At 38.6% G+C, this 17,448-nt stretch overlaps 1 protein-coding gene across 1 annotated transcript in view; it reads right to left on the reverse strand.

The window, feature by feature from the left end:
• LOC103518861 (retinoblastoma-like protein 2) overlaps positions 1–12,108 on the reverse strand; it is a 29,144-nt gene extending 17,036 nt beyond the window's left edge. The window contains exons 1-7 of the mRNA XM_026830540.1: positions 11,923–12,108; positions 11,377–11,508; positions 11,227–11,345; positions 6,854–7,057; positions 6,183–6,349; positions 5,576–5,677; positions 638–720 (exon numbers count right to left, since the gene is read on the reverse strand). Coding sequence (XP_026686341.1) covers positions 638–720; positions 5,576–5,677; positions 6,183–6,349; positions 6,854–7,057; positions 11,227–11,345; positions 11,377–11,508; positions 11,923–12,054 — 939 coding nt within the window. The 5' untranslated portion in view covers positions 12,055–12,108. The remainder of the gene's footprint in view (positions 1–637; positions 721–5,575; positions 5,678–6,182; positions 6,350–6,853; positions 7,058–11,226; positions 11,346–11,376; positions 11,509–11,922) is intronic.
• Between the last annotated feature and the right edge of the window lie 5,340 nt (positions 12,109–17,448).

Below are 17,448 nucleotides of genomic sequence, written 5' to 3' on the forward strand. Positions count from 1 at the left end.
ATTATTATTAAATATGTTTATATTAGACATCCTAGGTTATAAAGTTATGAAATAGGTAACTACCAAACTTATTACCTCTATATGATACAATGGATACACATTCCATTGTATCATATAAAGGTAATAAGTTTGGTACTTAGTTACCTATTTCATAACTTTAGAACAAGACAGGTTTATGTTTATCAGAGTTGGGAATTTTTCAAAGTGTTAAGGACGTTGGCCCAGTGGTAACGCACTTGCTATGCAGAAAAAAAATGTATTCGGACAAAATATTTGATGATCAGTTTATAGTGCAAAGACACGTTTTGAGATCCCTAGAGCCCAAGTTTCAAGTTTCAACCATTGGTTCGCGTGGTGTGTGAACAAAATATCCCGAGAACGGTTAGAGCTAGAGACTTGGAAATTTGGTATGTAGATGTCAAATGTGACAAGGATGCGACACAAAACTTTTGGTTAAGATCGACGCAACGGTTGGCGGTATTTTGCCCGTTTTTTGGCAGTTTTCGGCTCTACTTACTAAAAGGTCAAAGATAGGTTTGCATTGTAAAAATTACAGCAGAAGAACATCCAAATAAGCATCATTCAAAAGGATAAGGAAACTTGTGTGATGTTCACACCAGATTTTTTTTTTCCTTACCTGTTTGCTCAATAGTTTGGACATATAATTTCGCCAGCAGTACTCCTTGATGGACTTAGCTTCCATGAGGAGACCATCATGATAGCAAGCAAATAATAAATTTAGAAGAAAAAATCAATATAAAAGAGATACTGTGATTCTATGTGCAGTCGAACCTGTATAATTGGGAATCCGAGGGATTTTCCTACTTATCCAGGTTTCCCAATTGCAATTATAAACGAAGGGGCTCCGATTTTTCCCATTTATCCAGGTTCGACTGTAAAACAAATAATTGAAGGGTTTAAGGAAGGACCTAAATGTAGGTAAGTCCCAAGACGAAAATCGAGTTTGACCCGTTTCCACATGTCCTTCGGAAAAAAAAAAAATCGTGTCGTGTGTAGTGGGAACACTCTCATTTGAATCACATTGCCTATTGCCTACAAAGCCATTTTGTATCGTTCGAAAAAAAATCGTGTCGTGTGTAGTGGGAACACTCTCATTTAAATTACATTGTCTAGATTCCTAGAAGGACATTCGGGAAAAAATCGGATGAAACTCACCAGTGGGAACGGATCTTGAGATGCCCAAGGGTTAGGAGTATCCTGGATAAAACCTTCAAATATGTAATGGTGGGTCCAGACTTGTGCAATGCAACGTGCAAAGCATTTGCATTGCACGTTGCACGTAAAATCAACCAGGTGGGTGGAATGTTCACTTACCGTTGTTTCTAGTGAGCAATACGAATCTGTACACGTTGGAGTTGCACTGGGGTTGCAGGCGGTAACATTTCATAATCTCTTCCATAGTGGAATGTGTGTGTGTTAGTTATTGGCTTACCTGTTCACAGCCGGGTATTTCTTGGCCCGAGTCTTCAATATTCTTCCACAGTGGAATGTGTGTGTGTTAGTTATTGGCTTACCTGTTCACAGCCGGGTATTTCTTGGCCTGAGTCCTCAATATTCTTCCATAGTGGAGAGTTAGAGACCCACGCCAGAGAGTCTAACACTTGCTCCTCGGTCAGGTTCTACACCGACGACATGATGAGCTGGTCTACATGACGATCCTGTAATGGAGCAGTTGCAAATAGGTAAAAAATTATAAATAAATGGCCGATTCCTATGTAAAAAGTTGGAAAAAATCCAAATCTGAGGTCAAAACTCCGAAAAAGTAACTTTTTTTTTAAGAGGTTTGACAGAGGGAACTGTAACTGCTATGGTCTTATCGTCCCAAAAATCGAAGAGAGAAGGAAGACAGGATAGGAGTGGATTGTTTAATGGACACCCTGTATGTTCTAAATCAGGATGTTTACACAGTATAAGGTATAGGGGAATAGCAACCTCCATGGCCGAGTAGGTATTTTTTTGTGTAACTTATTGGCTTACCTGTTCACAGCCGGGTATTTCTTGGCCCGAGTCCTCAATATTCTTCCATAGTGGAGAGTTAGAGACCCACGCCAGAGAGTCTAACACTTGCTCCTCGGTCAGGTTCAAATGTTTCACTATGTCACGCGACAGGGAAGCTTCTGCACGCACTATTACCTGAGGATTTAAAAATTGAATAAGGTACAGTACAAATAGATAAAAAAAATGAAAATACCTAATAATAATAAAAAGATTTTATTATTATTATTTTTTTAAACCCATGATTATTTAAGAACGAAAAGTTTCGTTATAAGCGCTAGGCCGCGGGTTCAATTCCCGCCCGGGGCGGATTTTATCCTGATGGGATAATGTTCGTTCTCGGAACGGCTGGCTTTCTCCTATCCTACCTTCCTTCTCTCTTCCATTTCGGGACGATAAGACCTTAGCAGTTACAGTTCCCTCTGTCAAACCTTTAAAAAAAAGTTTCGTTAGAAAATTTCCGCCCTGGCCGGAATTTGAACCCAGCACCTCCGCGTTGAGAGTCAGTAACCACTCAGAAAGAAAAAAAAAATAGATCCTAAGAACAAAGTTCAAGTGCACGTTTGGCGAAGTTTTAACCCAATTCAAAAGAGAGAAAATAATAACAACGCAAGGGGTTGGATGGAAGAGAATGCCCTAGGCATTAATCCCGCCCCTGAGTTAGAATTTTTCAATATTTTTTTTTCTTTCTTTCTTTCTTTCTTTATTCAATTTTCTTTTTCTTTTGTTAATTTATCAGTTTGTTATTTTGTTTCTTGTACCTCTGTACGTGGGGTCATCTGGAGTGGGAGAAAAAAGAAATGGTCTTATTTAAAAAGTCGATAAAAAAGAAACAGCCATATTTCAAAATTGGATGGGGGAAAAATTGGTCATACTTGAAAATTGAATGGAAAATTGTTAAAAATTGGATGGAAAATAATCATATTAAAAATTGTTGAAGAAAAAAAGGTCCTGTTTAAAAATTGGACGAAAAAAAGGTCATATTATAAAATCGGATAAAAAAAGGGTCATATAGAAAAAATTGGACAGAAAAATGGTCACATTTAAAAATTGGGGGAAAAAAATGTCATACCTTCTCATATTACTCGTGCATAAAAGTTAGCAAGGAAAAAAAAAAAAAAAAAAAAAAGGTCAACCCTTTTTAATATAGGAAAATAATTGGTAATTTTTTAAAAAAAAAAAAAAAAAAAAAAAATGTCATACCTATTTAATAATAGAGAATAATTAGGTAATATTTAATAGTAGAGAATAATTTATGCGGGAGGTAGGTATTGAAGCCCACGGTTGAAATTTTGAACAAAAAAGTACCTAAATAAAATAGGTAGGTATAGGTGAGTAAAGCAATAAAACAGGGAGGGAACTTCTTAGAAGTCGTAATAGCTTTATTGTATTGAATAGAGCCCTTTGACCTTCAACAATTTCTACATACACAAGTGTGAAACGGTTCTTTTAGGAAAACAAATTTGTCTGTCTCTTCTTCATCAAATATTTTTTTTAATGGCTTTCTTTTAAGTGGCAGGGTTCTCCTAGAGGAGCACTTCCCCCCAACCACTAAATGTTTTCCTTCACTGTGAGCCTTTAAGATATTTCACCAGGGAGGTCTTGAATGCCCCCAGACATTGTGAGTCTCTTATCAATAAGTGAATAGGGTAAAGCACCAAACATGGGAACAAAAACGTAGACATGAAAATAAACAGGGGAGGGTGAGCCTTTAAGATATTTCACCAGGCAGGTCTTGAATGCTCCTAGACATTGTGAGTCTCTTATCAATAAGTGAATAGGGTAAAGCACCAAACATGGGAACAAAAACGTAGACATGAAAATAAATAGGGGAGAGGTACCAAACATGGGGCACACTTACCTGTCTCAGGTTTCGTCGGAACGAGGTAAAATCAATCCCAAAGTCCACCTCAGGGGGAGCACCCCCCGGGGCGGGAGCAGGGGACAGATCATCCAGCCCTGGACCTGAGGACCCAGGCGCGGTCTCGTCAAATGATTGGAACTTGGCTGTGAGGGGCAGAAAAGGCAAAATTCAAAGATTAGAGAAAAGATAAAAAGTAGACCATTATTGTAGATAATAATAATAATAATAATAGTGCTTATTTATACTGCTCGCATAGGACTGAAAAGTCCCTTTACTCCAGCAGTAGGCTACTACTATTATTGTGGTCAAATTCACAAATTATATTGAGGATAAAATTCCATACCTCGGCTGGGATTGAACCCACGCCCTCCTGTTTAACAAGCGAGCGTCTTGACCACTACACCACCGAGGTAGGTTGTAGACCGAACACCGAAAGTAGACCCACTTAAAGGAAGATCGGAACCTACCTACCCAAGTAGGTATCTAAGCCAGTGAAGCTGAGATCCCTGGAAAAAAAATTGGACATTTTATTGTTAATTCTTTTTGGTAGTGTTTCAGTATCACTGACAACAGAATAATGGTATAAATTTATCATCTCATTAAAGGGAGAATACTACCTTCTATCATCTCATAGGAGTGAGAATAGATACCCTCCTTTAACACCTCTTATGCACCCCTTCTATCACCTTATAAGAAGGAGCTATTTTGTCATATTTCCCCCTTTCTTTTCACCTATTCTGTACCAAATACATAAGACCTTGTTTAGCCTGCTAGAGTAAAGGGACCTTTGTCTCCTTCTGGCAGTATAAACAGGGTATATTCTATTCTATTTTCATAATCTCCTTAGAAATCCACAGAAAAACAGTGTGCTATTATATTGTTCTACTCATGAAACTCAAATCAGTCTGAGAAAAATATGCTTACTTCAAGAGTGTAGTGATGTGACATTTCCTTGTAAGCATTCCATGCTTCCTTTGCCGTGTTGCTGTCAATATTGAGAGCCATGCACAGCTCCTGATGCTGGTGCGCAGTTTCATTGTCTGCGAGCTGACCCATTGTTGATTTGCGTTAATGTTCTCACAGTTGGTAAGGTATTTACTGGATAGTTTACCTTGGAGGTAATTAAGATATTACCTTTGGTACATATCTATGAAATCTACGGATATTTGTTTTTATTTTTTCTGATCAATTTTTTTCTGTAAGGGGAAAACAAATTTTGAAGTTTGGTTCAGATAGATTTTTTTTTTTTTTTTGCAGAGAGGAAGGGAGATCCTAAAATTGATGAGGGGGAGGATACGAGAAAGCCAGCTGTTTCAAGGACAAACTTTGAGTGTTTAAGGTAAAGTTTGCCCTGGGTAGGATTCAAACCAACAACCTAGTGCTTACAAGGCAGGCATGCTTACAAGCTAACCAGGGCCTAGGCTGGCAGACATGGGCCTTGCCTGAATATGACATACAAAGCTCGGGAGGTAGGAATGTGAGGTGTTACATAAAAGGCGACCCTAAAGCTCCTGAAATGTCCTTGAGGGGTTATAAGCACACAGGTCAAAAAGCAAAGGACATGACATGGACGGTCACCCGTCCAGTTATCAGAAACACTTGACAATGCTTAACATTAGTGATTTGTGCTGGTGTTGTGGTCTGTAAAACAACTCTGGTAGGTACTGAACACACAGAGTTTACATCCATCATGATGTTTACACAGTATAGAAATTATACAGGGCGGGTCATCGAGGGGCGCGAAATGAGAGTCGAGAAAGTTGGACGGCATCCCTTCGAAGTCTGGATTCACAATGTCTAAGGGGGAGAAGAAATTGGATTGTTTAATTTAATGGACACCCTGTATGTTCTAAATCAGGATGTTTACACAGTATAAGGTATAGGGGAATAGCAACCTCCATGGCCGAGTAGGTATCACATTGTCCGCCGAAGGTCTCAGGTTCGATTCCCGGCGGGGTCGAAGTTTTTTCGGCGTTGTGCTTGGAGTTTGAGGTGCACTCAGCTTGGTAGAGACAAATGAGTAGCTACTTTGATCAAGTAGCAACTAGTGGCGGCATTGGCAGTGTGAAAAGATTATTCATTGTAAAAAGATTAAAAGATTATTGAACTACGGAAATTGATTGCAAAAGGAGGCACTTAGTGTAGCTGTGATTACTGTGATATCTACAAAAGTTGTGAAAAAGTTCTGCTTTCCCCCCGCCCCTTTAAAGAAAAAAAAATGCTATAAAGAATTCATGAATTTTTGTTTCCCATCCGGATATCAACCATGCACTACGTTGCCTAACTTGAGTGTCTTATTTACCTCTGAGTTTACTCTGTATAACATTGGCATAGATCAGATCACACGTGGCTATCAGTAGATGAAATGAATTGACCAGATCGTTACTAACGTCCAAATATTCTGCCTTGGTCAGCACGAATAGAATCCAGGTGAACTCGAACACTTTGGTGCTCGTACAGTGAATCATTCTGGAAGAAAACAGGAATAATATAATAAAAATAAGTTGGATTTTTTTAGGTAATAATAATATAATACTCCTCGCACGGGACTGAAAAGTCCCTTTATTCCAGCAGTAGGCTACTTCTATTATTGTAGTCAAATTATCAAAGGATAAAATTCCATACCTCGGCTTGGATTGAATCCACACCCTCCTGTTTACCAGGCGAGCATCATTAGTAAACAAAACCATATGTAAGAGACCACTACACCACCGAGGCAGGTTGTTTCATTGCTACAAAATAAAACCGGCAGCAAAACACTATTCAAGGAAAAAATTTATTCCTCTTCTCTTTGTCCCACTTACTTTTTCTTATTGTGTCTCACATGCATCAGCAACTCGTCTAGATCAAACCATGTGTAAGAGACCACTACACCACCGAGGCAGGTTGTTTCATTGCTACAAAATAAAACCGGCAGCAAAACACTAAGTATTCAAGGAAAAAATTTATTCCTCTTCTCTTTGTCCCACTTACTTTTTCTTATTGTGTCTCACATGCATCAGCAACTCGTCTAGATCAGGGGGCTTGAACATTTCCTTGAACATGGGCAAATATTTGGTGAATATCACCTTGGACACGGCAAAGTTCCGCTCAAGACGCGCAATCTTGGAGCGGAAACTGTCGGGCAGCTTGCGCATATCGGCCCACTTGCGACACTTGTTCAGGAACTGGTTCAGTCTGTTGAGAAAAGGGTCCAATTGAATTTACCTTCATATTAACCATAAATGTTATAGGGTAGGTGCTGCACCTATGAACAGTGCTCCACCTATGGACACTTCCAACTTACAAGAGCAATAAATATTAGAAAATTGCTTTGTTTTGTTCTAAAACGTTCACCTTAGCCCAGCCCAGATCATGTAGTTTACTTTCAAGAGACATAAATCAGCTGTCTATGGGAGGTCCCAGAAAAATTAAGAAAATAATTTAGTGAAATTTTTCGTGAAATACGTGATTTTTTAGAAAGCAAAGTTTCTCTCAAGACGCGCAATCTTGGAGCGGAAACTGTCGGGCAGCTTGCGCATATCTGCCCACTTGCGACACTTGTTCAGGAACTGGTTCAATCTGTTGAGAAAAGGGTCCAATTGAATTTAACTTCATGTTAACCATAAATGAACAAAGAATCAGGTTATAGGGTAGGTGCTGCACCTACGAACAGTACTCCACCTATGGACACTTCCAACTTGCAAGAGCAATAAATGTTAGAAAATTGCTTTGTTTTGTTCTAAAACATTCACCTTAGCCCAGATCATGTAGTTTACTTTCAAGTGACATAAATCAGCTGTCTATGGGAGGTCCCAGAAAAATTAAGAAAATAATTTAGTGAAATTTTTCGTGAAATACGTGATTTTTTCGAAAAAATAATAAGGAATGAGTTTTTGACTTTTTATGTTTCCTCTTATTTATTTATTTATTCCTTCCAGTTTTAGTTGATTTAAGTGAGTGTTCCTAGTAAAAGAATGTGCCTCTTTCTATTAAAATTGTCAAATTTAACTTGGCTCCAGTAGAAGCAGAGAAAATCGGAGTGTCCATAGGTAATACATGAGAATTGGTCATAAATTACCTATGGACACTATGTTCATAGGTCACTTTTCACAGGTGTCCACAGGTGAAAGGTGAAAAGTACATATCTTTGCTAGGTACACTCTGTCCAGTTCACCTTAGCCCAGATCATGTGGTTTACTTTCAAGAGACATAAATCAGCTGTCTATGGGAGGTCCCAGAAAAATTAAGAAAATAATAAAGTGAAATTTTTCGTGAAATACGTGATTTTTTCAAAAAAAATAATAAGGAATGGGTTTTTGATTTTTTATGTTTTCTCTTATTTATTTATTCCTTCCAGATGTTGATTAAAGTGAATGTTCCTAAAGAATGTGCCTCTTTTTATTAAAATTGTCAAATTTAACGTAGCTCCAGTAGAAGCAGAGAAAATCGGAGTGTCCATAGGTAATACATGAGAATTGGTCATAAATTACCTATGGACACTATGTTCATAGGGCAACAATTTTTTAGGTCAGTTTTAAGTTCAAAAACACGTTTTGAGGTCCCCAGAGCCCAAGTCCAAAGTTTCAGCCATTGGTTCGTGTGGTGTGTGAGAACAAAACGGTAAGAGCTAGAGACTTGGAAATTTGGTATGTAGTTGTCAAATGTGACAAGGATGCGACACGAAACTTTTGGTTAAGATCGATGTAACGCAACGGTTGGCGGTATTTTGACCGCTTTTTAGCGATTTTCGACTCTACTGGCTAAACGATCAGAGATAGGTATGCATTGTAAAAATTACAGCAGAAGAACATCCAAATAAGCATCATTCAAAAGGATAAGGAAACTTGTGTGATGTTCACGCCAGATTTTTTTTTCTTACCTGTTTGCTCAATAGTTTGGACATATAATTTCGCCAGCAGTACTCCTTGATGGACTTAGCTTCCATGAGCTTTTTGGCGATTTTCGGCTCTACTGGCTAAACGGTCAGAGATAGGTATGCATTGTAAAAATTACAGCAGAAGAACATCCAAATAAGCATCACTCAAAAGGATTAGGAAACTCATGTGATGTTCACACCAGATTTTTTTTTCTTACCTGTTTGCTCAATAGTTTGGACATATAATTTCGCCAGCAGTACTCCTTGATGGACTTAGCTTCCATGAGGACATTAGTGATTTGTGCTGGTGTTGTGGTCTGTAAAACAACTCTGGTAGGTACTGAACACACAGAGTTTACATACGGATTTTTGCTATCACAAATTGAAGAGAGGTTTTCCCGACACAGATAGAAGAAAAGCACACATTAAATACACAGAACTTTCTAATATTTGTTAAATAAAGATGTGGAAATTAATAAAAAGAATGAAAATTTATTACGGAAAAATGATGGATACGGAATTTTACTTTTTGTTGTTTAGGCTTTTTGCACTTTGCGCCAAATAAACAAATGAAAGAGAGGCGCGCGCATGTGCGTTGAAAAGAGCGCGCCGAAAATGGGGCCGTTGCACGCGATTTGTTGCAGCACGTATTTTAGGATTTGTTTACAACCGAGAGAGCGCGAAAATTTAAAATTTTGGTTGATTTTATTTTTGGTAACAGAGCAAAGCAAAGAGTGGAAACTTTTTGCAGTTTTCTGACTTTTCCACATAAAAAATCGAGGAAAAGCAAATGAAAGAAAGAAGCTGAACAGCAGAGTAGAAAATAAAGAAACAGGCCGAAAAAATACAAGTCCTGAGGAACCACAAGTAAAAAATTGGTTCATTCAACAAACTTCTATCACTATCTGCTATGTTCCCATAACACTGGTCCTGAAAGAAATAAGAACTGCAATGAATATTCAATGATTTAAGTTAGTGAAGATCACCAGAAACGATTTATATTGCACATACAATGAAAAATAATACCAAACAGTTCGAGTAACATGAATCAATTTAAAAGGTCTTGGGTTTGATTCCCAGAGTTGACAAAAAAAAAAAAAATTTTATTTGTACTGAATAAGAAATAAATGGAAACTTCTCAATTAAGTTTTATTTCCATTCGAATACAATACACATGTGTTTCAAGGGGTTCTTTCTGGAGTTCTTGTGTTGACCCAGCACCTAAATGGGGAGATCTCTTCTCGTCCATCTGATGGGGGACATAGGAAAGTTCATGTTTCTAAAACTGTCCATCAGATAAAATTAAATAAAAAATAATAATAGACAACAAAAACAAAATAAATGTAGGGCATTGCTATAGGCAAAACTGAATAGGTAGCACATCATTTTTTTTTCCACAAGATTTCTGCCTTGTAAGTGCTAGGCCACGGGTTCAATTCCCGCCAGGGGTGAATTTTATCCTGAACGTATAATGTGTTATAGGGTAGGTGCTGCACCTATGAACAGTGCTCCACCTATGGACACTTCCAACTTACAAGAGCAATAAATATTAGAAAATTGCTTTGTTTTGTTCTAAAACGTTCACCTTAGCCCAGCCCAGATCATGTAGTTTACTTTCAAGAGACATAAATCAGCTGTCTATGGGAGGTCCCAGAAAAATTAAGAAAATAATTTAGTGAAATTTTTCGTGAAATACGTGATTTTTTAGAAAAAATAACAAGGAATGAGTTTTTGACTTTTTATGTTTCCTCTTATTTTATTCCTTTATATTCCTATTATTTATATGTTATTTATTAATTCCTTCCAGTTTTTGTTGATTAAAGTGAGTGCTCCTAGTAAAAGAATGTGCCTCTTTTTATTAAAATTGTCAAATTTAACTTGGCTCCAGTAGAGGCGGAGAAAATCGGAGTTTCCATAGGTAATACACAAGAATTGGTCATAAATTACCCATGGACACTATGTTCATAGGTCACTTTTCACAGGTGTCCACAGGTGAAAGGTGAAAAGTACATATCTTTGCTAGGTACACTCTGTCCATAGGTCACTTTTCACCTATGGTCACAGGTGTCTGCCTTTACAAATGGGTGTCCATAGGTGCAACATTGGTATGTCCATAGTTATCTCAGTGGTGTCCATAGGTGCTACATTTTGACTTTTTTTTATAAACAGACAGGCATAACTCAAAAATGACACATACTATGAAAACATGGACATTGTCCATAGGTCACTTTTCACCTATGGACACAGGTGTCTGCCTTTACAAATGGATGTCCATAGGTGCAACATTGGTATGTCCATAGTTATCTCAGTGGTGTCCATAGGTGCTACATTTTGACTTTTTTTATAAACAGACAGGCATAACTCAAAAATGACACATACTATGAAAACATGGACAACCAGAAAGAAAACAATATGTATGATACAGACATGTATAAACAGACAAGATAATTGTTATAGTTTTCACTACATCCCCAAGGTAAATACTTACGACATTTTACAGTGCTTCAGCAGACTGGTCAAGCAAACCAAATTTCCTTCAATAGTTCTGTTCGAGTTGACAGTGGGAACTGTGGCCTTCCGACAGGATACATACAGTGAGCATCCAAGCCAGTGACCCCAAGGTAAATACTTACGACATTTTACAGTGCTTCAGCAGACTGGTCAAGCAAACCAAATTTCCTTCAATAGTCCTGTTCGAGTTGACAGTGGGAACTGTGGCCTTCCGACAGGACACATACAGTGAGCATCCAAGCCAGTGAAGCTGAGATCCCTGGAAGAAAATTGGACATTTTATTGTTAATTCTTTTGGTAATGTTTCAGTATCACTGACAACAGAATAATGCTATAAATTTATCATCTATTGAAAGGGAGAATACTATCTTCTATCATCTCATAGGAGTGAGAATAGATACCCTCCTTTAACACCTCTTATGCACCCCTTCTATCACCTTATAATGAGCTATTTTGTCATATTTCCCCCCCTTCTTTTCACCTATTCTGTACCAAATACATAAGACCTTGTTTAGACTGCTAGAGTAAAGGGACTTTTGTCTCCTTCTGGCAGTATAAACAGGGTATATTCTATTCTATTTTCATATAGTCTCCTTAGAAATCCACAGAAAGACAGTGCAATTATATTGTTCCACACATGAAAGTCAAATCAGTCTGAGAAGAATATGCTTACTTCGAGAGTGTAGTGATGTGACATTTCCTTGTATGCATTCCATGCTTCCTTTGCCGTGGTGCTGTCAATATTGAGAGCCATGCACAGCTCCTGATGCTGGTGTGCAGTTTCATTGTCTGCGAGCTGACCCATTGTTGATTTGCGTTAATGTTCTCACAGTTGGTAAGGTATTTACTGGATAGTTTACCTTGGATGTGCATTCGTAGAAGAAAAACTCACAGACGAAAACCTTCATAACGGAAAAAAATTCCCACGGAAAAAAATCCCTCGGACAAGGTTTTTATCCCACGAAATTGTACAGATCGGAAGACAGAGTTTACATACGGATTTTTGCTATCACAAATTGAAGAGAGGTTTTCCCGACACAGATAGAAGAAAAGCACACATTAAATACACAGAACTTTCTAATATTTGTTAAATAAAGATGTGGAAATTAATAAAAAGAATGAAAATTTATTACGGAAAAATGATGGATACGGAATTTTACTTTTTGTTGTTTAGGCTTTTTGCACTTTGCGCCAAATAAACAAATGAAAGAGAGGCGCGCGCATGTGCGTTGAAAAGAGCGCGCCGAAAATGGGGCCGTTGCACGCGATCGTTTGCAGCACGTATTTTAGGATTTGTTTACAACCGAGAGAGCGCGAAAATTTAAAATTTTGGTTGATTTTATTTTTGGTAACAGAGCAAAGCAAAGAGTGGAAACTTTTTGCAGTTTTCTGACTTTTCCACATAAAAAATCGAGGAAAAGCAAATGAAAGAAAGAAGCTGAACAGCAGAGTAGAAAATAAAGAAACAGGCCGAAAAAATACAAGTCCTGAGGAACCACAAGTAAAAAATTGGTTCATTCAACAAACTTCTATCACTATCTGCTATGTTCCCATAACACTGGTCCTGAAAGAAATAAGAACTGCAATGAATATTCAATGATTTAAGTTAGTGAAGATCACCAGAAACGATTTATATTGCACATACAATGAAAAATAATACCAAACAGTTCGAGTAACATGAATCAATTTAAAAGGTCTTGGGTTTGATTCCCAGAGTTGACAAAAAAAAAAACAATTTTATTTGTACTGAATAAGAAATAAATGGAAACTTCTCAATTAAGTTTTATTTCCATTCGAATACAATACACATGTGTTTCAAGGGGTTCTTTCTGGAGTTCTTGTGTTGACCCAGCACCTAAATGGGGAGATCTCTTCTCGTCCATCTGATGGGGGACATAGGAAAGTTCATGTTTCTAAAACTGTCCATCAGATAAAATTAAATAAAAAATAATAATAGACAACAAAAACAAAATAAATGTAGGGCATTGCTATAGGCAAAACTGAATAGGTAGCACATCATTTTTTTTTCCACAAGATTTCTGCCTTGTAAGTGCTAGGCCACGGGTTCAATTCCCGCCAGGGGTGAATTTTATCCTGAACGTATAATGTTCGTTCTCAGAACAACTGGTTTTCTCCTATCCTGTCACCCTTCTCTCTTCAATTTCAGGACAATAAGACCTCAGCAGTTGCAGTTCCCTCTATCAAATCTCTTTAAAAAAAAAAAAAAAAAAACCCAAATGTTGCTGCAGTTCCCTCTATCAAATCTCTTTAAAAAAAAAAAAAAAAAAATCCAATGAACATACCTTCGGTTTGACCTACAGTGCCCTATGATAAAATGGTAAACAAGGTCCCTACACAAGAAGATTAAAGTAAAAATGAGTTGTTTTTTCCTTTCGAAATTTCTTCTCTTCTGAAGCTTGTTTCCCCTTTTTGGCGTGATAGTGCAGTTGTTAAATAAACAATAGGAGCCCACTCTGAGGCTTGGTTGTAGGGGCAACTGCCCCCAAAAGATGGGTTAAGCTTTTGCGAATCTACCAGACCATAAGAAAAAGAAGGGGAAACGAGCTTCAGAAGAGGGGGGAAATTTCGAAAGGAAAATACAACCATGGTTAACAAAAAAATGGTAAAGACAAAAATGTCTCGGAAACAAAGTATAGGTACAATATTAAACTAGAGAATTGAGGGTCCCTGAATCTTTCCCCCAGTGGCCCTGAAAATTCGCCCCCAAGTGACTCTAAAACTTCGCCCAAAAAGGCCCTGAATATTCGTCCCAAGGGGACCCTAAACCTGCGTCCACAGGTAGCGCAACGAGGGCTCTGAATATTTGCCCTAAATGGCCGTGAAAAATTTCCATGGTTGCCCTGAAAATTCGTCCCGAGGACACCCTAAAACTGCGTCGACAGATAGCGAAATGAGGGGCCTTGAAAATTTGCCCTAAATGGCCCTGGAAATTTTCCCACAGTGGCCGTAAAATTGCCCAAATCGGGCTTAAAACCCATATTAATGAACAACATGCTGGCTCTCAAGCTGCACTGAAGCATCAATTCCAAACATCTGATTACAATTGATCCAAATACCTGGTCAATTATTGACCAAAATTGGATCAATTATTGACCAAAATTGGAGCAATTATTGACCAAAATTGAAGCCGGATTTGAGAGTGAAAATTTTTGTTCACAAATAATATGGGTGTGAAAGTGCATCCACAGGGCGAAAAATTCGCTCAAAGGAATTGGCGCTGATACAAGTTAGTCCCCGGTCCACAAATAATGATTCCCGCCCGGGGTGGATTGTATCCTAAACAGGTAAGGTTCGTTCTGAGAACGGCAGGATTTCTCCTATCCTGTCTTCGTTTTCTGGACGATAAGACCTTAGCAGTTACAGTTCCCTCTATCAAACCTCTTCAAAAAAAAAAAAAAAATTCCTTTAATTTCTCCCCTCTAATTCTTCAAACCGGTTTATTAATTCCCTGAGATCCTTGTTCATTGGACGACCTTGACGTGACCTTGACAGCGGCGGGCTTGGAGGTGACTTCCAACTCGGGGATCGGGGGTTCGGACTCGACAGATTTGATATCTGAGGACAGAGAGAGGAATGTTACCTCAACGGGTTAACAACTTTTATTTATGCAGAGTTACCTCCTCTGCCTCAGATAGAATACATCAATGGAACTAGAAGTTGACGTGATCGCATAAGAGAGTTTCGAGCGTGTGTACCAGAGCATCCGAAACACATTCCGGGTCGGAAACCGACTGGGTTAACGTCAAGCTCTTGTAAAATCAAGTAAAGTAAGTCAAGTTACCGGTTGTGTTTCGTTTTGAATCCCAAGCCTTTCCCAGCCACAAAGCGTCGGTAGCCAAGTCCGGCCATAACTGCGTAAACTGCCTACGAAAAAAAAAAATAAATTGCACCGAAAACCGCCAAAAGGCGGTAAAATGCCGCCAAACGTTGCACCAATCTTAACCAAAAGTTTCGTGTCGCATCCTTGTCACATTTGACATCTACATACCAAATTTCAAGTTTCTAGCTCTTACCGTTCTCGAGATATTTTGTTTACAGACAGACACAGACACACACACACGGACCAATGGCTGAAACTTTGGATTTAGGCTCTAGGGACCTCAAAACGTGTTTTGGCACTCAAAACTGCCATCGAAAATTTGACCCGATTACATTACTTTCCTTCCTATAGGATAAGGAAAATAAAAATGGTTTGCACCATCTAAATAGGTTCCGTCAAACAGTAATAAAGCCTAGGGATCTTACCTGGTCAAGTGTCTAGAACCCACTTCTTTTGAAAAGAAGAATCAAAAAATAAATGAAATAATGTCTTACTTGAAGGCATGGGTAGAGCGGGAGGGACAGCCGTTCCGCCGTTTACTGGAGTCTGCGCGGACTGACTGGATATCGCCGGTCCCGCGACCTTCTGCCCGTCTACTCCTTGAGTTACCATCACAGCTTGACTAGACGCCAGACTAGCGTTCACACCCGCCAAATCACCTGCAAACCGGGGATCAATCAAGTTGTCTCGTATAATTAGGAAAATTTCAATATTTTGAACCGAAAAATAAAATGTATCTTGTTTACCATACGATTAATAATAATAATCTTGTTTACTATATTACAAAAAAAAAAGGTCTACTCGCTCGGAGGTAGAATGAGAACGTGTCGGTAATCCACTACAGATTCCATTAGACACGATGAATTATACATTGGCTACGTAGGATTTAGTTTTTTATTATGAAAATTTCAATATTTTGAACCGAAAAATAAAATGTATCTTGTTTATTATACTACAAAAAAAAGGTCTAGTTGCTCGGAGGTAGAATGAGAACGTGTCGGTAATCCACTACAGATCTAGGCGCACGGTAGTGCGCCAGGCCAAGTTCTTCCATTAGACACGATGAATTATACATTGGCTACGTAGGATTCAGTTCATTCAGACTTTCTGGATCCATAAGTGTAGGCGCCAGAGGCATAACAAAGCACAAAGGAAGAAAAAATCACTTTTGGTTCGGTTTACTTTTGAAATCACCATTGGACTTTGGATTCACAGGTTACGCGCGAGAGACACTAAAAATAATAATAATAAAAAAAATGCCAAGTTCAATCTTCACTTCCATTTCGGTTTCACCTACCTCGTAGGCCTTGCAGGGTAGTGTTGAGGAAATGAGGAGCGCCAAATCCCTCGTAATGGAAGATACGGATAGAGTGAGACTAGTCAGAAAACCCCCGAAAAAAACGCCAAGTTCAAAGCGAGAGAAAAAAAACTCCGGAGTAAAAAAACGCCAAGCTCAATCTTCACTTTCGCTTACCTCGGAGGCCTTGCAGGGTAGTGTTGAGAAGCGCCAAATCCCGCGTAATGGAAGATACAGATAGGGTGAGACTAGTCAGGTCTTGCTGAACCGAGGTAAGGTGGGTACGCGTCACCCCTGTCTGATTACGAACATTCTCCAAACTAGTCTGTGAATAGAATAGAATATTAATATGAATAGAATAGAATATGAATTCTCCAAACAAAAATTGTTTATCCTACCAGAATGAGGCTGAATATTCCCTTTACCTCGCAGTCGAACCAAGTTCTTGTGTATTTCGCCCACAAAAGGTCAAACAAGAGTGGAATACACAAGACCTTCATTAGTCCGTCCTTCTTTTATTATTACAATATGTAGTAATAAAAAGGTATAAGGGACGGACTATTGTATTCGCTTCGGTGTCTGTCAGTTGGTCGGTCGGTCTGTCTGTCCCCATAGAAGGACTTATCCAAACCTGGTCGACCTATATATCAAATTAAAGGTCTTTTTCTCAGGAACACGAAAATGGTGGTGCAAATTTTGTCCAGAAAACCATAAAGTCAAAAAACCAAAAAAAACTGGTTTTGGGGGGATTTTTTTCACATTTTCTCACACAAATGAGCTCTGATCTCGAAATTTGTCGCGACGACCTATGAACTCAAAGCGAGAAAGTTTTAGATAACACTTCAGTCGATCATTTAAGACCGGTTTAAGCGTCACCTATGTTAAGCTACGCCGAGCAAAGCCAATAAATGGATGGGTGACTTAAAGTTAATTGAGTAATTGTGGGATTTTTTTTTCACATTTTCTCACACAAATGAGCTCCGATCTCGAAATTTGTCGCGACGACCTATGAACTCAAGCCGGCCACGTTATCCGACAGCTCCTTGAGCCGGGCCGGTACG

The sequence above is a fragment of the Diaphorina citri genome, unplaced genomic scaffold, assembly GCF_000475195.1.
Source record: "Diaphorina citri unplaced genomic scaffold, Diaci psyllid genome assembly version 1.1 scaffold2394, whole genome shotgun sequence".
NCBI classification, from domain to species: Eukaryota; Metazoa; Arthropoda; class Insecta; order Hemiptera; family Psyllidae; genus Diaphorina; species Diaphorina citri.